This window comes from Anabas testudineus, chromosome 4, assembly GCF_900324465.2.
Source record: "Anabas testudineus chromosome 4, fAnaTes1.2, whole genome shotgun sequence".
NCBI classification, from domain to species: domain Eukaryota; kingdom Metazoa; phylum Chordata; class Actinopteri; order Anabantiformes; family Anabantidae; genus Anabas; species Anabas testudineus.
This window is the reverse complement of record NC_046613.1, coordinates 1,072,986-1,088,305: the sequence shown is the minus strand read 5'-3', so window position 1 is coordinate 1,088,305 and position 15,320 is coordinate 1,072,986. Positions and strand designations below refer to the sequence as shown.

General features: G+C 37.6%; 1 protein-coding gene across 3 annotated transcripts in view; it reads left to right on the top strand.

Moving 5' to 3' along the window:
• The window catches only part of ptprfa (protein tyrosine phosphatase receptor type Fa), a 235,933-nt gene that overhangs the window by 58,352 nt on the left and 162,261 nt on the right, over window positions 1–15,320 (top strand). For all 3 annotated transcript variants that reach the window (XM_026345312.1, XM_026345313.1, XM_026345311.1), the window contains exon 2: window positions 5,047–5,221. In XM_026345312.1, the coding sequence (XP_026201097.1) occupies window positions 5,128–5,221 (94 nt within the window). In that variant the 5' untranslated portion in view covers window positions 5,047–5,127. The remainder of the gene's footprint in view (window positions 1–5,046; window positions 5,222–15,320) is intronic.

The following is a 15,320-nucleotide window of genomic DNA, read 5'->3' as shown; positions in this document are numbered from 1 at the left end:
GACTGCATTTTGCCTGTACTGACTGAACAGGCAAAATGGAGATCTATGAAGTATTAATAACTTTCACTCTCTGCCTTCCTACCAAATATATCCTGCTGTGTTTAATGTAAATATGGCATGTCATGACTGCTTAGGTCAATTAGAGTCACTTTATTAATGGGACTCTCAGCTTGATGGGATGATTGACTTTAAGTGTAGTCAACAAGTGCTTTAAGAAACCTAAAGAAGCCAGAGCAAATAGTAATGGAAGTAATCACAGTAACCAGTAATCACATTATGTTTGTCTGTGTTGTTGTTGCTGATATGATACTACAGCTACAGAAGTGTACATGTAGCTACATACACATAGATATAATCTACATATATATAATATATGTAGATAAAGACACAAGGCTAAGACCTGTGCTAGTGAACAGTCTTCTTCCCAGTGCCAGCTGGGATCAGGTCCAGCAACCCACAACCACAAAGAATAAGTGGGTTTCACTAGAGAACAGATGGATGGATATAACATGACAATGTTAGAAATAATGTTGTAGCTCTAATCATCTTTTCAGAGCTCTATACTGACTTTCAGCTCATTTGTGTCTTTATCAGTTTTACTGTTTTGGTTTCTGTCATAGTGGTGTTTTCACCCAGAGCAGCAGCTGTTTTCAGATAACTTCTAAATGCACCCTGTCTGCTCAACAGCTGGTGAACATATTGCAAGGTTGAGAAGAGAAACCTTTTTTGACAGCAGTTAGAAGAGACCAAAACAGAGATAAAAGACAGTGAGTATTCATAAGGTGGGCACACACGCAGCCCAAAATGAATGATACTCAGTCCATACATACATTACATTACAATTTTTCATCAGCCTTCCTCCCTCCTTATGGATTTAATGTTTGCAAAACTCAAAGTAATATTGCCCGGATTAACTTTTTTGTTGTTTGAAATCATGCATGATCACCAATCCTGTTATCTGTCAGTTTAGTAGGAACACGAACATGTCTTCCTGGTACTGTACTCTAACTCAATACTTCTGTGTTCACAATGAACTGATAAAAATATGAAAGAAATGCTGCCTTCCAGGCACTCCCTCCAAAACAAATATTTCTGCTAATGGTCGTCCAGAATTTAAAATCACTCAGCACTAGAGAGTTGATAAACCTCTCTGCTACAATACCATATCACACTGAATTCTTTGGAATGATAGCCTGAGCCACACAGCATAACAATGTTGTAAGATACTTGTGAATAACAATTCATAACTCAGACTTAGATTTAGCTCTGAGCTGTTGCTTTTATTACCTCATTTCCAACATAGTCACAGCAGGTTTTTTTTCTTTTGTCAAGTTTTTGAGCTTTACACGAACACATATACAACTGTAATATTTTACTGCTTCTGTAGTATGTATTTGGAATTACTTTAATTTTGGTCATGCTCATATTCTTTGCTAATGTATTGCTATTCTTAGTTATAAGTTGAAATACTAAAACTGATATTTTGGCCACCTGGAGGCAGCAGAAACAAGATGTCAGTGGAAAACATTTAAGTATGTATTTTTTTAAACATTTGCTTATTTACAGATGAGTAAGAGCAAGATTTATGAATGCATTGGCTTTACTGTCTTATCTTTATGGGTAAGTGACCAACAGATTCAGCTAATGTATATCTAGGTTGATTACGACAAGTGAGCCCTTTCATATTGTTTTAACTTGTCATTTGATGCACTGATATAATGCAAATGGTTTCTTGCAAAATGGAAGCATTACATATTGTGTCATGTATACTGGATTGAACACTAAATCAAAGGAAGGAGATCAACACACCGTAGTCCAGTCAAACATTCAATAACATACAGGGATATGTATTTTAAAAAACAGCCATAGATAGATCTTGACCATTAGGTTTTAAAAACTAAGCAGCGCAAAAATTAATTTCAATTCAATAAAGTTTTATTTGTATAGCGCTAATTCACAACAGTAGTCATCTCAAGGCACTTTACAGTGTAAGGTTTAAGACCTTACAGAGTATAATTATATAAAAAAAAAAAAAAACCCAGCAGAACCAGGCTAATGGTGGGCAGCCATCTGCCTCGACTGGTTGGGGTGAGTGGAAAGAGGAGAGAGAAATAAATAGCAGGCAAAAAAACAACAACAAGTAGCAAGAGCATTAGGCAGGTCAACTGGAGTCTGAAGATGTACCGCTCCATGCCGAGGATACCTGCAGAAAAGTACAGAAAGAGAGAGACAGCGAGGAGGAAACACAACTACAAGAGAGAGAAAAAACAGGACAGAGGGGTCTAGGGGTCCTAGGGGATTGTAGCCTTCTGATGAAATACAGAAAACCACACAAAACTCTATACTGTCTGAGAAGAATTAGCAATGTCCATGGCTATACTCATATTCTGTACATGATATACAGTATTTAAAGAAGAATTCCACAATTTGAAATAGTAAATCAAAGACTGGAAAATGATTAATATCCACCTTAATCAGTTTGTGTGTGTTAATGTGCATACTTATTATATTGCTGTTGTCCACCTAGATTATGTCTAATATTTCTCAAATGAATGTGACACATATTCCACTTTGGATATGGAAGTAGCAGATCATATAGATGACAAAACTGTAGTTCATCAAAAGCGACTAAATGTCATCTGGCAGACGCTTCTACTGGATTTGTCCAATGCCCCACAACATCTGAGCCTTTTTTATATTTGATTAAATTACTATTAATTTAAAGTTTAAATTGAAATTATTAAAGTACATTTATTTACACCGTACTGCTGCAAGCTAGACTGAATGCCATTTTTTATGAATTACACTTATTGGTGCATTGATTTTGAGGTGAGTTTGTGTTGCGATTTGTGAGATGGGAGAGCGCACATGAAAGTGTTCCTGCAACTGTCTCACCGGTGCTGTTGGCAGACATGACATAATAGTATGGAGCTGTTGATAGTCTCCTCCCTGCCTTCCTGTCACAGAATACCAAATGACTCGTCAGAAATGTTGGAAATCGTCCCCAAACTGTCTGTGAACCCTCTCTGTAAGACTTCCCAGTAATTGCTCAACTTTCAGTCTTGAATATGGGTTTACAGTCAATTGCTGGCAAACATTCAAAGCTTTTAAAAAAGGAATACATTCCATAAAGCAACATTAGCTGTCAAGTTATTGTAACATACAGCAGACTATACCAAAAGGCAGAAAAACTGTCTGAATACATCGACTGTGTGGATCTGTATGGATAGTGATGTGGATGGGATTCATTTTGCTCTGGATTTCATCATAGAAAGGAAGAAAATCAGATACTGCTATGTCTATATACTATATCTGTGATAGTACAGTATATTGGACAGTATCTCGAAGAAGGGTTCGATTCCCTGACGGGGAGTACATCACACTTTAGGGGAGGCTCTAGCTCAGGGGGTAGAGCAGTCATTTACAAACCCCAGGGTGAGTGGTTTAAATTTCAGTTCCTCCTGGCTACTTGTTGAGGTGTCCTTGGAAAAAACACTGAAACCCCATAGTAGCGCTGATATGTACTGTCTGTCAGCTGTCCAACCACAATTTCCCCAAGGGGATCAATAAAGTATGTCATTATTATTAATTTGCTTGTGTGCTGAGGCAGAAGGGATTGTGCCTCTGTGATCCATGGATTTGCAGTTTTCTGTCACAGCATGTATTCTGTCTTGATGTTCAGTCAGTGAAGTTGTGAAGTTGTGGGTTTGGCTTATGTTCCAGGGGCATTTCAGGGGCTGCTTATTGAAAAATAATTCGGCAGACTTGTCTGTGCAGTCCATTACTTTTAATAACCACAGGGATTTTAGTGTATTACCCTTCTGATACCTGTACAGATACTATAATTTGAGTAAATTATCTTGGTATGTTGCCATGGCCTGGTACTGTCTGTAAGTAAGCTCCTGGTTTTGGGTTAGAGACATTTAAAGTTAAAATGCATGCACTGAACCAATGTTAATCCCCTGCTACTTGGACAGAAGGTGTCTGATGATCCAAAACCCGAAACACTCAAAGAGCAATGGTTCATCACTAATACTGTGTCCAAGTTGCACAACTCAGTTTGTCAAGTGCTTCAGGTGCTGTGTGCTGTCACTCATTCTGACCTGTAGATAAAGATGTGACAAACAAAACAAAACAAAGCAAAACATAAATTTATGGAGGTTCAGTGTGGAGCCACCATTGGAACTCATTTGAACTTGGTTCAAACTTGTTGAAATTATAGTGTAATTATTAAGTATAATTAAGTAGTTTCTGAAGAATTGCTTTATTTTTTTACTTGTAAGGATTGCACACTTAAAGGAGCACAGCAGATATTTGCCTTTGCTCATATAACCCAATGAGACTAATAACTGCACAGTAGAAAAAGTCCCAACTTTTCTGGAAATAGTGCTTGTACACAACAACACAACAATAGGTTGAAGCATGCCATTTGCTGATAAGTGAATTTCTTTCTCTGCTTATTTCCATTACTAAATTAACTTTCAGTTTCAAAGTAATTTAGCAATTCCAAAGCAACATCTGCCCCCTGCCTGGCCCCCGTGGTTTACATGTCTAGAAATGCATGAGTGTTGCTAGTTCAGTAGTTAAGGTTTAGTTTATGCTGATGTATACAAATAGCAGGGATTTGAGAATAGGTGAACTCTATTTCTGAGTGTTGTGTTCTCAAAGATATTACTGTGGATGATTTTACACTTTGGATAATGGGCTTGGTGAATCATCCCATCAGCATTCATGTAATCCCTTTTAAAACCACTTTGGCTATGTTATAGCCACCAGTTTCAACCTAACATATCCAAGCTGATGTTATGCAAAACAAGACTCTTATTCACAAGACACTTATTCTGAGTGCCATTCATGCCAATAACCAGATGTTGTAAACAACAGATTACTCATTAGAGTAGTATTAGATACATTTCTCCAGTGTTTCCACTTGCCATTGTGATTTCACCAGTCTGTGGAGAGCAAGGGTGGTGGGCAATGTACAAGGCCTGGGCTAATGTGAATATTCATAAAAATGATGGTCACTATCCTCTTGTGTCTTTATAGGTGTCACTCTATGATTGTATGAGGTCTTAGCCAATCAGCAGGCGTGTCGGGACCAGTGGAGAGTGTACTAACAGCCACACAATGAACCCGAGATTCAGACGGCTGTCACCTCTCACCAAGGCAGCTCTTCATCTCCTGCTGCTGGCCACGCTGGTGCTACCTTCTTTTACCGAGAGTAAGTACTGATGTTACACACACATCCCTCACAGCTCTCATGCTGTCTATCAGCTGCTATGTAGTCTGCAGAGACAGAGTTTTTAATTGGAACTTTGTTATGTTATTACTGCATCCATTTTAAGATTTATCACTGTTTGCTAATTCCATTAACACTGCTGAGAGTGAGTACACATTACTCTCTGGAAGCTAATTACTGGGAGTACCATTTACAGACAAAATCTCCTCTTTACACGGTTCATTGTTAATGTTGAAGTTATTGAAGCACATGATTGTAAATCTGCATCCTTAAAGCATGTGCTCTAAAAGCTTTTTCAAGAATCATTCACACAATGTTCATATCATGTTTCATGGTGTTTCGAATACTCTAAGTTTAAACAGAGAATCAAAGTGAAACCACTCATTCCCAATAAGGTCTAACTGCATACCTCACATATGGGATAGCAGCTGTTTTTTGTGCCTCCTTTGTGGCATTATGTTTTTGGGCTGATCAAATGTACCTCAGTCTACCCTGTGCTTGTGAATCAAACTTCTCTGAATTGCCTTGATGGAATTTCTTCAAAAAAGATCTGTTTGCACCTCTGTTTTAGGCAATTAGAGGCAAGTCTGTTCCTTTTCAACATCACATTAGAAGCATTTCTGTTTGCCTTATAAAACCACGTTAAAAGGATCATAATATAATATCCCCTTTGAAACCAACCTGAAAACATTAACCTCTCTTGATTTTACATTGTGAATGGGTGTGGTTAGGTGTGGTCAGAAGTGTGGTGTGTTGCACCTGTAACCATGAGCAGGCTAATGCCCACACACACCATTTACCTACTTCTCAAATTTGCCTTTTCATTTGTTTGTGTGCTAAAATCTCTCAGTTTCTTCTGCTGGGTTAGGCAGTCAGCTCTCTTTTAGCTTCAAAACAAATGGTTTATTTTTTCATTCATTAAAGAATAAAAACATTTGCAACATCTGGAGTGCACATTCATTTACTCTCAGTTATACAATCTGCTTCCTGTAATGATCTGGCCAGGTCTCCCCTAACAAAAGGCGTAGCTACTCTTAGTGGGATGGTACCTAGTTAAATAAAGGTTAAATGAATAAATGAAAACATATGAACAGAAAAAACACTAAAAAGGTCAACAGCATGCAGCTCCCATTAGGAGCACTGACACAAGAGCAGGTCATGGCGGGGTTTGGAGACTAAAAAATGATTTACTTGCACTGACCAGACCCTAGCTAACACAATTATGTTTCTTCGCATCTCCCACGAGAATCCAATTCACATAAGTTAATGTCTAATGAGCACAACATCAAATTTGGGAAGGGCAAAGGGTGTAGCTGTGAGTAAATAGAATTTCACATTCGTTTAGTCTGAAAGTAGAAGAGTTCATCAGGAAATCAAGTCTGGTCTAACATAACTAGTAATGACTGGCAGTGAAAGAAAGCTTATGAGCAATTTCAGATGACATACCATTCCATACACCAACATCATCACATGTATAGGAACTACTCCTACTACTACCAGATGTAGGTTTTATCAATGAAAAAATAAAGTGATAAGATCAGTTTAAAATAATGCGGTGCATCAGTCCTTATTAGCATTGCCAGACCACTAGTGTTTGACGTAACAAGTTTTCACATTCCTTGGTAAGTTCAAATGTGCATTTCATCATCCAGTGAGTCATACTGTATGTAAAAGACAAAAATACTAAAGCCCCTGAGGTACAAGCAGGAGTTTGCATTGTCTATCACCAGTGCTGACTGGCTTTATTTTAACTAGAGCTGTGAAGTATACTGTATGTTGCCTCACCGAAGAACTTTTACTTTTGGTGAGTTTGGTGACGACTTTTTTTTAATAAATGTCCAGAGTTCTGTTGGTGAGAGCTATGAAGCTTAAACCCGAGCTGTACTAAAAGTAAGGTCATCGAAATCAATCAGATCACGTGGAACTGGCTCCACGTACCACTTTTACACAGTTCTGTGAACAGTTAAATTCAAAACAACAACAGAACATGTGTACTGTTATCCCCAAATAAACAGTTATTTCCTATATTTATCAATTATTTCTAATATTGTATTCATTCCTTTGCTGCTCTATGATTGCAGGCTTTTGGCGCCATCTTTAAGTGTGGCTGTGAGCACAGTTGTAAACGCTTTCACCTACAGTTCTTTGAAGCATACTTAGGCCTTCATGCCTATTTGAAATGTGTTTGCAAGCAGTTTTTTCTCCAAGGTATGTGTTTGCTTTACCACAAAAGATGCAAAACTGGCTACTCACAGACTGCTTACTCACTTTTCAGAAGACTGAGGTCCAGTACGTATTCACACAGTAGATTGCTGGACACTTAACATGCTGAAGCAGCAAGAAAATAAGATGGAATAGCTTATACTGCTCTGGGACAGCATGCACTGATCAGTAAGGTACGCAGCACAGATCATATTCTAGCTGAAAAAAAAAATCAAGAAAATGTGAGAATAACTTGAACAATGTCAGACAAGAAGCGGAACAGCAAATGGAAATGTCATCACTTGCCTTGTAAATATAGTATGTGGCTGTTATTTGCTGATGCAGGATTTATTTTAATGTATGTAGCCTGTATGCCCCTAGAGTGAAATAATCTCCCAAATGTACTATTAGATCAGAGAACAGGTAATGACATACAGTGCCTATGAAACGTTTTCACCCCCTTGGATGTTTCATCCTTTTATTGACATTATAAATCAAACATGGTTAATAAAAGTTAGAGACTTTGAAACAAAAATGTCAGAAAAATACCTCATTAATGTCAAATTGAAAACAGGTTTCTACAAAGTAATGTCAATTAAATAAAAAACATATAAGGTGAAATCGGTATTTGCATTAATATTCATCCCCTTCAGGCCAGTATTTAGTAGATGCACCTTTGGCTGGAATCACAGAATGGAGTCTATGTGGATAGGTCTCAATTAGGCTTATACATCTGGACACTGGAATTTTATGCCATTCTTCTTTGCAAAACCGCTCAAGCTCCATTTTGGTCTCATCAGACCAAAGAACCCTCTTCCACTTGATCATGGAGTCTTTCACATACCTATTGGTGATTTAACATGAGTTTTGTTCAACAGTGGCTTTCTCCTTGCCACTCTCCCATAAAGCTTTGACTAGTAAAGAACCCAACAACAGTTATTGTATGTACAGATTCTCCTATCTCAGTTGCTGAAGCTTGTAACTCCCTCAGAGTAGTCATCGTTAGTGTGTGTTAGTGGCCTCTCTCACTAGTCTCCTTCTTGCACGGTCACTCAGTTTGTGTGGACGGTCTGTTCTAGGCAGATTTAGACATGTGCTGTATTTCTTCCATTTGTTGATGATGGATTTCACTGCACTCAGGTGATCCAGAGATTTTACTAATTGTGGGACTACTAGCACCAAATATCTGGACCTCTGTTGGATTAGGTCAGTCTTTTTAAAGGGGGTGAATATTAATGCAAACATGGATTTCACCTTACATATATCTGTTTCATTGACATTATTTTGTAGAAATCTGTTTTTACTTTGACATTAATGAGGTATTTTGCGCCAACTTTATTGACCCTGATTGATTTATAATGTCAATAAAAGTATGAAACATCTAAGGGGATGAATACTTTTTATAGGGACTGTATGGGTAAATGAAATATGAGCTGAATTTTGTGGCATGACACAGGAATTCAAGAGTGAACATCTGGCTTTATGAAAGTAATATTTAAACATGTCAATCGAATAAATAGTTTAAAATAGTATAGTCAGAATTGTGCAATGCTTTAAGTAGCAATATACTGCATGATAATGGTTTTACAAATCGGTTTCTGTCAACACACAGCAGATGAAAGTGATTTGGGAGCTCTGTGCACACAGGGGGAGCACTTTCGGGGCAGTTTTCAAAATGTGGCCCAGGCAGGGGCAGGACGATGAGTCAGAGATGGAGGAGGGGGTCCTCAGAGGCTACTGTTTCTGATCAACAGGTTCATTATCAGGGCTAGTTGCTTTATGGCTGCAATGAACACACTGTGTAATTTCCCTCTATAATTTAGCGGATAGGAATTCATCAGGAGACTTTGTCAGCAGTTACCTTCCAGTGAGAGCACTCTGCACATGAACAAAATGAGAGTCATTCAGCTCTTAGAGTTGAGATTTGATCTCATTCTTATAAACAGCATATTAAACCCTTTAAACCTACTTGACACAATTTGCGTGAAATATTGCAGTCTACATAGTAAACTAACTTGGCAGTAGCTACAGTGATAGCTACCTAACATCGCTAGTCTTTACACTGTTGAAAATAATGACAACTTGTGTTAATTAACCATGATCTCTAATGTTATCTGTGGCAAATCAGCTAACCTTGTTTTTGGATCTTACTATATACAATGAAAATCAATAAATATACCAAGAATATATTTTTTCCTCTGCCTGCGCAGAGTTGATCACCTTGAGAAGTTAGTGTATTAGTCTTACTACTCTCCCTGCTGATGCAAATATGGCATTGTAAATCGGAATTATTGTACAAATTAAAATAGTGACTTTTTATCTAATATACCACACAGCATTCATCAAACACTGAAATGTACTCCACATGTGCTGATTGAAAGGACCCCTTTCAGTGTAAAAAGCATGAACGATGTGGCATTATGCCTGTGTGAACTGGTGGCAAATGTCAGCTCTCAACAGGGAAGTTTTTCTCTGTCAGCGAGAGCTCATTCTCATTTCATACTAATACTGTAGAGATAAATTCTTACTAGATCACAGAGTGCAGCTCACACAAAAATATAACTTGATCTAGAATTTAATTGAAAATTAGACAACCCACAATCTCACCCCACATAACCCTTTTTAGACATTTTAAGTAGTTAGATGACCTAATACAAACAGACAAGATGAGCTCAGTTGATGTGTTCTCACTCAATTAAACCCATTGACTTTTATAGAGTGAAACTATTACTATGTCAAAGTGAAAAGGTGTACCTAAGAAGGTGTTCTACAAGTTCGAATTTATTGCCTCTAATGTTGGGATCAGCTGAGACATTGAGGTAACTACTTGTTGACAAGTCTCACTGTGCTGTCTTTCTCGACTTGCATTACATTTTGCATGAAAGGTACATACATGAAATTTGGCTGATGGATTGATTGCTCCTGAGAGCAAATAATGTAATTCCAGGCACAAAAAATAAATATTATTCACTCACATTATTCTCATCCAGCCAGACCTCCCTCTATGACACGTCCTGTATGCTGAAACCTTCCTTTTCCCTTACCCAGCTTGTCTTTGGATTTGCAACTCCCCGGGGTCACATACAAATAACCATTTGCAAAATAGAATCAGTTTATTCCCTGTTTCTTTGCCTTCCTCCTTCTAGCTTTCATGCAGTGAGTGGGTACTGCTACCATACTTGTGTGGGAGGCAATTTTGCAGGTCATGAACAAGGAGCAGGAGAGAACAATGTATTATTTATAAGAACAAACATAAGTGGCAGCAGTGTTTCTGCATCCAACTCTCCAAACGGAAGTTAAGATTACCAAGTCTCCAGCTGACTGCTTGTTGGTGGGGATCAGATTTTGTATGTTAAGATTCCATTGCAAACTGCATACGATTGTAGACATTTCCTTAATGTACCTTTTAAAGGGTTTTATGTACTAAAATCAAGCATCTTCTTCAGAATTAGCCTCAGAAAAGACAAAAATATAAACAAACTGTTGGCAAAGTAGTTCAGTTTATGAACACACAGATAGTATCATACAAATAGTGTATACCTATTTTTATTATACCTGATGTTCAGAATGTTTTAAATAATGTGTGTAAATAATAGTAGAGCCTTATACCCTTTATTTCTAAATGATCAAATTTTGCCTTCTTTAGCCTTTTTCTGCATTTTGTATATTGTAATTTAATTATATTAACATTATTTTATTACATTAAAATATTATTATACAAAAATATTATTAAATTATACACTTGCCATTTTTTACTATGTTTATAATTTTTTTACTATATATTATTGTGTTTAATACACAACTGTTAGCTTCATATTGATCTAAAATCAGTTGTTCCTGGCAGAGATTTTACAGATTCATTGTCATGCCATAGAGTGGAACAGGAAAATGTTTTGTCTTATTGTTTTTAGGAGAGTCCTTTTTTTCCAGATGTGGCTATGGGCATGATTTTAGGGTGCAACGTAAGAGTGTACAGCCATTTATTAAAGGCAAGCTAGATCCCAAAATTCTATCAAATAATAAATTATATTATATTATATTAATTTAATTATGATGGAATCACTTAGGGCAGGTGATGCAAATATATGCATTAATAGAAATGCTAAATTGCACAGTCATGTGTCCATATTGCCCATATGCATGCAGTGTATACCTTATTCCCTTGTGCACTCTTGTGAGTCTGGGAGTATAGTATCCTGGTCTTGTATCTGTAGTATCAGTATCAGTTTTAGTTTGTGGGTTAGTATGATACTTGGTGTTAATGTATCACAGATAAACAGATGCCTTCAAGGTCACAGCCAGCAGCAAAGTAGTACCTGAACACACTATTCAGTAGAGAATTACTGTGTGTGATTATTCCTTTGTAAATAAATGAATCCCATACCCCCCCCCCACCCCCCCTTGCAAGGGTCTCTAATAAAGTCTTCCCATTTACACATGTACACACAGTACAGTACCCAGTGTACCCCAGTGACAATACCAGGCATACATTAGAACTCCTACCAATTCTGACACTGTCAACAAAAAATGAAAACATAGTGAAAGTAGAATTCTTCATTTAATTCCATTACACTCTACATAGCAGCTTTGCAGATGTCTCTTTGTTGTGATTCTCTGGATAGTACAGGTTTGCTTTCGGCTTGTACAGATTATTTCAGTAAAAAAACTAGATTTTTTGTGCCATTTGACTGTTGCACAAATTACATTACTGATTTCATTCTTTTATGCATGTGAGTATGGCTGATCCTGACCCGCAGGTTTTTGTACTGACATTCTTTCTGGTGGAGAACAACACCAATCATTTTCAGACTGACTATGTGTCCTGTTTTAGTGTACTTTGGTGATTAGATAGGTTTCATGTTTGCAGTAATGATTTACTGCAAATGCTACGGCAAGTTATGACACAAAACTAAAAACCTGCTGTAATTATCGTGAAAAAAAAATGGGACTCTCCAGAAGACACAAAATTTTTGCTGAAAAAAAAATCCAGGATTAACCACTGCAAATTGACCACTGAGTATGCAGAAAACATTAGTGAATAAGTCTACCTTAGACATCACTGTCAATTGTAGTCAGACATTGAGAGGCATCACTTTGGGTTCTGATCTCTCTTTTATCCAGTAACTCTACTTTGTTACTGTCTGCACCCTTTTGTGTGTGTCATGTGCAGATACATGGCTGAGAAATCAATGTCTTCCAGAATGACTCTACCTGTGGAAATCAGATTTTCCTAATCCCTTATACAGATCATGAAAACCAGATTTCTGGTTTACATGACTGTTACGAAAACATTTTTTTCAGAAATCTGAATGTAACCTATTTGCCTGCGTGTATGTAAACACACTGGCTGTATATATGATCTGTGAAAGCAGTGCACTAGCTCCTGAGAGACATTTTTGTTTTCCTTTTGTGCAGCCATGCATCAGACTTCTACCTGCTCTCTCTCTCTTACACAGAAGTGGGAAGTTACAGTGGTACATGGTTGACAGAATATGTTGACAGGCCCGTCAGAGAGCAGAACTGGGGAACTGGCAGGATTTTCTGTATTAGAGAGCAGGAGAAGTTGTGCCATGAAACTCAATGAGCAAACTTTGCTCTCCCCTTTATCCTCTTAAAGAATATGTTCAATAGGCCATCAAAATATGCTGTTTCTGTTTATATAGAAGGATAATCTGAATCAATTCAATTTAATTCAATTCAACTCAGTTTTATGTGTATAGTGCCAAGTCACAACAGAAGTCATCTCAAGGCACTTTACAGTGTAAGGTTTAAGGCCTTACAGAGTATAATTGTATAAATTATATATAGAAAACCCAACAATCCCATTTGAGCAAGCTTTACACAACAGTGGAGAGGAAAAACTCCCAGCCTAACCAGGCTCATGGTGGGCTGCCATCTGCCTCGACCGGTTGGGGTGAGTGGAAAGAAGAGAGGGAAAAGAACAGCAAGCAACAAAAACAACAACAAGCAGCAAAAACATTGGGCAGGTCAACTGGATTGTGGAGATATACAGCTCCAGGTCAAGGATACCTGCAGAAAATTACAGAGAGAGAGAGACAGAGAGGAGGAAACACAACTACAGGAGAGAGAAGACACAAAGTTTTTGCATTTGAATTGATATAGGAGAAAGGAGGGAGGAGAGGAGCTCAGTTTATCAATAGAGTTCCCCCAGCAGACTAAACTAAATGAGCATAACTAAGAGATGGTTCAGAGTCAGAAAGTCTAGTCTTACTGTAAATGTGGAGAGGGTGCCTGTCTGGATTTCTGAATTTTACAGGGAGCCAATGGAGAGAAGCTAACGTAGGAGAAATATGATCTCTCTTGCTAATTCCAGTCAGAATTCTGGCTGCAGCATTTTGGATTAACTGGACACTTTTAAGGAGTTATTGGGACATCCTGTTAATAATGAATTATAATAGTCCACTAAGTAAGGACGTAACAAATGCATGGACTAGTTTTTTCAGCAGTACTTTGTGACAGGATGCTCCTAATTTTAATAATGTTTCTCAGGTGGAAAAAGGCAGCTCTAGAGATTTCTTTTATGTATGAAGTAAAGGAGATATCCTGGTCAAAGATAACTCAGAGAAATTACAGTGTTACTTGAGGCCAATACTAAGTCATCTAGGGTAAGAATGTGATTAGACATAGTGTCTCTGAGATTAAACCAGAACAAAATAACGTCTGTCTTGTCTGAATTTAGGAGAAGGAAATTGGAGGACATCCAGGCTTTTATGTCTTTTAATCATGCTTGAAGTTTGATTAATTGATTAGTTTTGTCTGGTTTCATGGATAAATATAGCTGGGTATCATCGGCATAGCAATAGAAATTTATCCATTAATCCCAATGACATGTCTGTGTAATAAAATGTTGTGATCTATAGTAAGGGGGTGGCTGTGGCTCAATAGGTAGAGCAGTGTGTGTGTGTGTGTGTGTGTGTGTGTGTGTGTGTGTGTGTGAATGGGTGAATGAGACGCAGTGTAAAGCGCTTTGAGTACCAGTTAGGTAGAAAAGCGCTATATAAGTGCAGACCATTTACCATTTACCATATATCGACAAGTATAGAGAGTAGTCCATTGTCTGATACTAATAGAAGATCGCTAGTGAACTTTACCAGTGCTGTTTCTATGATGCACTCTAAATACTTACTGTTAGTATTCAGTAAGTAAGTTATTCCTGCTCAGGTGGTCACATAATTGCTTAGAAACTACCTTTTCAAGAATTTTGGAGATAAAGGGCAGATTGGATATTGGTCTATAATTTATTACAACTAGTGGGGGCTTTTTGAGTAGGGGTTTGACTACAGCAACCCTAGCCTGTTTGTAAAGATATATTGATCTGATCTCATATGTCTGATTTAAGCTATGGATTTGCAAATTGTGCCAAGGAGCTAGCTTCCTCTGATTCACTAATTTCTTTTTCAGGGGATCAACATTATTGAGTATTGTCCGAAGTGAGGCTGCAGTATTATCAATTAAGATAGTCGACTTGTGCATCACAGTAGGAAACTTTGAGGAGATTATTCATTTAGACATATGAACAAGTATATTTATTCTTATATTTTTGGCCACCAGTCTTATCAGTAAAAACATTGTACATGTCCAGCTCTATCACCAAATGTACAAAATTGGATTCAATTATTTACTTTAGTGATGGGTTGTTTTTTTCAGTGCCAATATGTTCAAACCCTGTTCTTGCTACAAGATGTGCATATGACACTTATGATATGGTTCCAGTCATGTTTGTGTTTAAAGAATAGTTAAAGTTAGGCAGTTGTCTGGAAATAGGGAACCGGATTGTTTATATGTCACTTTGACTGATCAGAGGTTGCTTTGCATGGCTGCTCCCTCTCAGCCCCACAGCCTAATGAGTCTCTGTGAG